At 38.6% G+C, this 7,401-nt stretch overlaps 1 protein-coding gene across 1 annotated transcript in view; it reads right to left on the bottom strand.

Moving 5' to 3' along the window:
- LOC124039872 (src kinase-associated phosphoprotein 1-like) overlaps nucleotides 1-7,187 on the bottom strand; it is a 45,433-nt gene extending 38,246 nt beyond the window's left edge. Inside the window, exons 1-4 of the mRNA XM_046356374.1 lie at nucleotides 6,938-7,187; nucleotides 5,270-5,375; nucleotides 3,368-3,393; nucleotides 2,853-2,969 (exon numbers count right to left, since the gene is read on the bottom strand). Of these exons, the coding sequence (XP_046212330.1) occupies nucleotides 2,853-2,969; nucleotides 3,368-3,393; nucleotides 5,270-5,375; nucleotides 6,938-6,977 (289 nt within the window). The 5' untranslated portion in view covers nucleotides 6,978-7,187. The remainder of the gene's footprint in view (nucleotides 1-2,852; nucleotides 2,970-3,367; nucleotides 3,394-5,269; nucleotides 5,376-6,937) is intronic.
- Nucleotides 7,188-7,401: the final 214 nt, after the last annotated feature.

Here is a 7,401-nt window from a genome sequence, read left to right as displayed (position 1 = left end):
TTGTGATGGAGACGTGACTGAGGATGTGTTCAACCCTCTGTTCCGAAGCTTCTCTATTCCGTTTGTTTTGTTGCCGTTAAACGTGTGTTTTGTAGCCTAAGAGAGTTTACCCAGGATCGGATCCACTCTTTGCGTCCCTGGACTACACCTCTCCGTTCTTCGTGGCCTTTCTCCGCTGGAGATCTATTGGCGGATTGGATTGTCTGACTGACCGACTGACTACCACCTTTTTGTATACGGTATTTCATTTGTTTGGATGTGATGTATACTGTGATTTGGGTAGTTAGTGGTAGTTGAGGACTTAATTAAGAGTTGATCCGCTTTAAGGTTCTGTGGTAAAGTAATTGTTATATTGATTGTATGTTTAATACTGGGTTTACGCTACACTGAACGAACGGACAAACATCGCGTGACAAAAGTCACTTGAGTTCACTGAACTCCTTTACCGGGCAGGACTCTTTTTAGGCCCGAGGTACAGGACATTTCTGGAGGAACCAGAACTCATTGTGATATTATTATATATGTGTGTAATCATTGTTGTTGCTAATACAACCCACGCAACAGAATATAATTGTTTTTGAAGTTCTTTCCAATGTTTTAAGGGTTTATGAAAAGTTTATTTCCATCCTGACTTTTACATACGTCCTTTGTATTGGTGTAGACTTGACGGACCAGATGGGACTCATTCCCACCCAAACTAAAAGGAGAAACTAATGTTTTCTCTGGTAGGCACAACCTACCTGGCACCCCTATAAATAATAACCTCAAGTCAAAACCGTTACAGTACGATTGCCTTTAGGATTTTTAATTAGTTAAAAGTTGAGCTCATATGTTAAGAGAATCATATGTTAAGAGAATCATATGTTAAGAGAATCATATGTTAAGAGAATCATATGTTAAGAGAATCATATGTTAAGAGAATCATATGTTAAGAGAATCATATGGTAAGAGAATCATATGGTAAGAGAATCATATGGTAAGAGAATCATATGGTAAGAGAATCATATGTTAAGAGAATCATATGTTAAGAGAATCATATGTTAAGAGAATCATATGTTAAGAGAATCATATGTTAAGAGAATCATATGTTAAGAGATTGTGTAACGTAAACTATTAAACACAATAACAATGTTTCAAGTGAGAATTAGGCAGGGCTGACGCTGAAAAAGAAAGGAAATGATTGCCTACTTCACCCATATTTTATTTTTGCTAAAAAAAGTTGTGTTGTTCCAATAGTTAACTAAACACCCCTACATGGCAAAAAAAGTAATTAACCACTAAAAACACTACCCAGATGTGAATTTAGTTGAACTACCACCAAGCTACTGCGAAACATAGTTAAATTACTAGTTGAACTACATGTAGTTCACTACACTCCAACACTGCATATCCAGCTTCTGTAATTAAACCATGAATAAATGTTCTTTCTAAAATGTTATTGATTCCATTGGCACATCATTTCATTATTTTCACACACACCCTCTTCCTTTGAAATGCCCCACTCTGCAAAGCGAGTAAAGCCATATCTGTCATTTACTCTGGGTAGTGAACAGACAGTGAACTCTGAACTCCAGCAGCCCTGGAGGAAAAGGCACAGGCCTGTATAACCTAAATAGAGAAGTTATACGTAGGAAGTTACAGAAACAGATGCCCATCATCTATGTCATGGCATAACACCCACTGAGTGCATGGGGCACCCAAGGCTCTAGGTGAGTCACTGTGCCACTTCTGAATAACCAGTCAAGTACTACCATGTCTCATATAACTAAAGATAGAGAGACAGCGAGAGAGAGAGACAGATAGAGAAACTAGAGAGAGGAAGATGGAGAGCAAGACTGACAAAGGGAAGAGAGATGGAACACACATGGCTTCTCAGCTACAGTGTTGTATTTCAAACTGAGTTGGGAATGGAGAGCAGGGTAAGGGTTAAATCAATCACCTCAATCGCCTTGAGCTACAGAGCGCACTTTGTGTGGGCTGATCTTAGAGAAACTGACTTAACACCTCTGCCTCCCCCGGTTGGATACACTGAGGGCTCCAGACTACTCTCACCCCTGAGAGCTCTTGGTCACCTATCAGTTCTGTGTGAACAATCCTCACACCCTTAGTATTCCCACCAACACCCCATTCGTGCAGCAGATCCAACCCCTAGAGGGCAAGCTGTTAATTGACACCCATTTTATCTCCTGACATAATTTAGGTAAAGTGCACAGCAAGAGTTCCTATGCTTTATTTTATTTATTTTGTTTTAACTTTATGTTCCCCTTACAAATTGCAAATATAATGTAGCAAACACCCTCTTGACATGCCCAATGCAGCTGTTTTTTAAATCTCAATATCAAATCATTTGTGGGTAACAATTAAGTACCTTACTGTAAATAGTTTCCCATTAAAATTTTCAAAAATAAAAAAAAATAGATTTTCTGCTAAAATCTATTTCTCAAGCATGATTTTTGCTAGGACTGTCTGGGAGTGGTCTGAGTGAGGGACCTAATAGGATGGATAAGTAAACTGAAAACTAGCTGATGTTGGCAGAGAGGTTTGGAATTCTCTTTGTTATTGGTCTATTAACTTGTACCGCCTGGTGATGTCTCCAGGCAAGCCAAAACTCCACCCATGCAAAACCTGCTGATTGGTGTAACTTGCATTTTCAACCAGAAACTATCAGGAAATAAATCTATTCACATTGTTTCACACTTGTACAGTGTTAGTTTCATCAGCTGCTGTACAAAATGATTCGGAACACAGGAAAAACAGAATTTTGACTGCACTGGGCCTTAAACACACACACATTTAAACACACACACACACACACAGACACACACACACACACAAACCAAGCATTTACTCACACTCAGGAGAGCCCTCGTCCTGGTAGTCAGAGGCCACAGACAGGTCGTCTGAGGGGGCCGAACGGCCCAGACTTGAGCTCTGGTTGTCATCTGAACTGTCCTCCTGTCTGGACTCAGCTAGAAAGGCACCAACACAATATCAGGGTCAGGAAGCCATTGGGAGAACTTTCAAAAGCAAACAGGAAATGCCCTAATATCATGTAGTGTTGTGTTGTCTCTCTTGTTGTAATGTGCGTTTTGTCCTATATTTATATTGTATTTATTTTAATTTTTAATCCCAGACCCCAGTCCCTGCAGGAGGCCTTTTGCCTTTTGGTAGGCCGTCATTGTAAATAAGTATTTGTTTTTAACTGACTTGCCTAGTTAAATAAAGGTTAAATAAAAAGAAAGAAAGAAAAATAATATGGCCAAAAGTATTAGATGCTTGAATTCATGTCAGTGTATACAAAATAGCCTAAGTTACACCTCAAGTAAGAATTCAACCTTTTTATAATGTAAAATATGCAGTCACTTACATCTGAAAGGAAACTCCTGAGGATTTCTGCAAAATAAAAGTTGGACATGAGTTAAATTTAGACTGCAAATTAATTTAAACACAAATAGGTTGTAAGTTTTTTTGGGTGTTGATAGTTCTTTAAATTGCTTCAAACACTCTACTTTAGCTTCCTGCTTCACAGACCACAAGACAACCTCTTGCAAACAAGTGCAATGTGCACAGAGTAGTTAGTATCTGGTGCAGATATCTCAGATTGCAGTTATCTATTAATTTCCTCTCGTGCTTGCTTTCACACATATTTTTGTTTCACAAACCACATTTCCATCCACAGTTTTTATGCGAGTAAAGTCATACTGTATAAAAAATTTTTAAAAATAACAAAAGTTTTAAAAAATTTAACGCGGACAAGTCATTTGTTCGTTTGTCATGGTGGGATCTCTTATTTTTTTCTTTTTAAAAATGAATTATGTGAGAAATGGAGGTGCGCAAATATTGATGTAATAACCATCATATCGAAGTAAACTTGGAGTCACGAGATGATATGGTGTGTGTGGTCCTCCCACTGCGACACAGGAAACCATGCAGTTTATCTTATGCTAGGTTCCCATAAATACAGAGGGGCGGATTCTGGTGACATGATGATCGATGCTTGACTGCCGTTTGGAAAAATAAAAAAATCTCTCTCTTATCGATAATAATCTCATCATATAGACTGTATTGAGTAGGGTGCAATTGCAGCCTGCAATTCGGGGTGTTCCTGCATGTGGGCATTCCTGCATCTGCAGGAACCACTCTTTATACTTCTGTTGGTCAATTTAATTTAGGACTCCAGCACAGAAGGTGGTGTTAATGCACGATAACGTTGTATGTCAGCCGCCGATAAAACTCACAGAAGGGGCGACAACGGTAGCTGGCTAGCCTTACACCGGTAGACAGTGTCCTTCGCCCCCGCCTATCGGCCACTGTTTTCCCGTATTTCTGTTAATGGCGGCAAAGGGCAGGTGTTCGGGAGGCGGGAGCGAAGGACACTGTTTTCTAGCTTAGCCAGCTAGGCCTAAGGAGGACTCTGGTACACAGCATGTGGGAGGGCGACACCATGTGCTAGCTAATTAGCAAGCTAGCTAGTACACAGTGTCACTCTAGCCTTCCGTCTGCTGTGCTAGTGGGGACAACCGGTAGACAGTATCCTTCGCCCCTGCCTGTCGGGCACTGTTTTCCCTCAGTTCTGTTAACACCGGTGAGGGCAGGTGTTCAGCTGGAGCGAAGGACACTGTCTAACGGCTCCCGCCGGGGGCAAAAGAACTCAGTTAATACTTTTATTTCCCTTTTGACCCACATAAAAAAATGTTATACAGGAACCAATGGGGTGCTCAAAGGGGGTTCATGCAGGAACCAATGAGATACAGGAATGCCCACATGCAGGAATGCACCGAATTGCGGGCTGCAGGTGCACACTATTGACGGTATCTGCAAGCTGTTGGCTAGAGCACGCGTGCCAAAACCAGAGTATACAGAGTAGATTCGCTATTTACGCAACAGTTTTTGTGACAAAACTATCGTTAGATTTGAAAATGCGATGGAAACACATTGAACTTTAGATTTTTATTCGGTACAAGAAAACTTAAGCTAAAAAGTAAATTTTGTGTGCACTACATAATCACAAACAGATTTTTATCCTCAACAAGTTTGTTTAGCGGAAACACACCACTGGTTGGAAAATGTGGATATTTTTAGAATATTCATATGAAAATATGTTGCCAATTGGGTGGAAACCTAGCTACAAACAAGACTCTAAAATCTATATTTTCTATCATCCAAAAAGCCTCAGGAAATGTGAACATCTCATGTAAGATTTAAGTGACACAAGTTTCTTATTGGGAGATAAAGGGGGCCAATTGGGAGGAACAGCACTTCCACGTACCTGGAGTGGACCACCCTGAAGTTATTAAGTAGGACGTCCCGTGTTTCTCTGGCATGTTTACTGAGGTTCTCGTCCTGTAGGATATCTGATACAAAGAGCTCACAGTCTGAAAGACAAGTCAGGCAAGTCACACTTTTGATAAGAGGCGGAAATATGTTTTACCTGTACATCACAATCCTGAAAAGACATTATAGAAAAGATCATCATAATCTAAGTAGCCAATTCAGATATTTTGTGTCTCATTACCTAGAGCATCAACTCTTCCTGAAAATGTACACCATTTTAAGTGCCTCAAAACCATGCAATGATCTTTTCTGTTACAATTTCAACCGGCACATTTAATCACAAACTGTATGCCAAGTCACGAGCATATCAGAAATAATGTTATCGTTCATGTTCACACAGGAAAAACAAGTTGAACTTCAGATTTCTTTATTCCTTTCATTGTAATATTACATAAATGTGTTAACATATGCAAATGTTGGTCAGAGGGGCCAAGTCAGGTTGCTCTGGTTGCTAGTACATGCAAATATGACAAATGCCAGTATTCCTGTTTGGAACATTGACAGTTGTCACTACAGGGTGAATCAGATTGAAATCTATGATGGATAACCATAAGGAACTTGCAACATTCTTTTGTCATAAAGACCATAGAATGTGAAATACAGTAAGGCACACGTATAGTAATTCACAGTGCCACTGTAGATAATAGTGTAATATAAATCCAGACAGTTTGATGAGTTTTAACACAGATCACTGAATTCTGCAGCACATGATTTTGATTTGATTTGAAATAAAAAAAATATTTTTAAATGATTTGATTTGATCATAATGTTAACAGGCATTGTTTTAACAATTCATAACACTCAGTAGGCCTACATATAGCAGCAATGTTATACAATATGTCCTCTTATGCAGTGGTGTAAAGTACTTAAGTAAAAATACTTTTAAGTACTACTTATGACTTAAATGTAAATGTAAATGTACTTAAGTTGTTTTTTTGGGTATCTGTACTTTACTTTACTATTTATATTTTTTACAACTTTTCGTTTCACCCCACTACATTCCTAAATAAAGTCATGTACTTTTTACTCCTTACATTTTCCCTGACACCCAAAAGTACTCATTACATTTTGAATGCTTAGCAGGACAGGAAAATTGCCTAATTCACACACTTATCAAGAGAACATCTCTGGTCATCCCGGCTGCCTCTGATCTGGCAGACTCACTAAACACTAATGCTTAGTTTGTAAATTTTGTCAGTGTGACCCTAGCTATCTGTAAATGTTAAGAACAAGATAATTGTGTCGTCCAGTTTACTTAATGTAAGACATTTTAAATTATTTATACTTGTACTTTTGATACTTATGTATATTTAAAACCAAATAATTTTACTCAAGTAGTATTCTGCTGGTTGACTTTTACTTTTACATTTTCTTTTAAGGTATCTTTACTTTTACTCAAGTATGAAAATTGGGTACTTTTTCTATCACTGCACTTATGAACAATGTTTCTAGTTATACGTAAGAATGTCAAAGATATCGAAAAGCTCACTAAGTATATGATTGAGTACTACATCTTTATGACAATAATTGTACATAACACCACACTGCTTAAAATAAACAATATATACTGTATATATATATATATATATATATAAAACGTTACCCTCCAAAAGCCTCCTAATGTCATCAGAGACTGTCCCCATCCTTCTCTCAACGTTCCAGAAGAATTTTCAGGCAATTTTAATTTTGAAGCGGTAAATCAGAGCTATACTTTGGTGAAAGGTTATAGTATCTGTGTAGACCTGACCCGTCACACTGTAACAGCTCACTGCTTGAAATGAAAGCCTGTGAATACTCACACACTACATTCACACACTCACACAGCACCTGCACCCTACTGTTCTCAAACCAAAACTCTTTCCGTGTGTGCATACAGCCAGGGACTTTGAATAAGCTGATGTGACATATGATATAACAAGCCATATTTACAAAAATGGGGCGGAGCATGAGGTGACTAAAAGCTTCCTTTGAATGGTGTTCTTCACTTGTTATCTCATATGTCACATCAGCGTATTCAAAGTCCCTGGCTGTATGCATCCAACCTCAAGTATGTCTATTAGAGTCCAG

The sequence above is a fragment of the Oncorhynchus gorbuscha genome, linkage group LG07, assembly GCF_021184085.1.
Source record: "Oncorhynchus gorbuscha isolate QuinsamMale2020 ecotype Even-year linkage group LG07, OgorEven_v1.0, whole genome shotgun sequence".
NCBI classification, from domain to species: domain Eukaryota; kingdom Metazoa; phylum Chordata; class Actinopteri; order Salmoniformes; family Salmonidae; genus Oncorhynchus; species Oncorhynchus gorbuscha.
The sequence above is the reverse complement of the archived record's forward strand: the minus strand, read 5'-3'. Positions and strand labels throughout refer to the sequence as shown.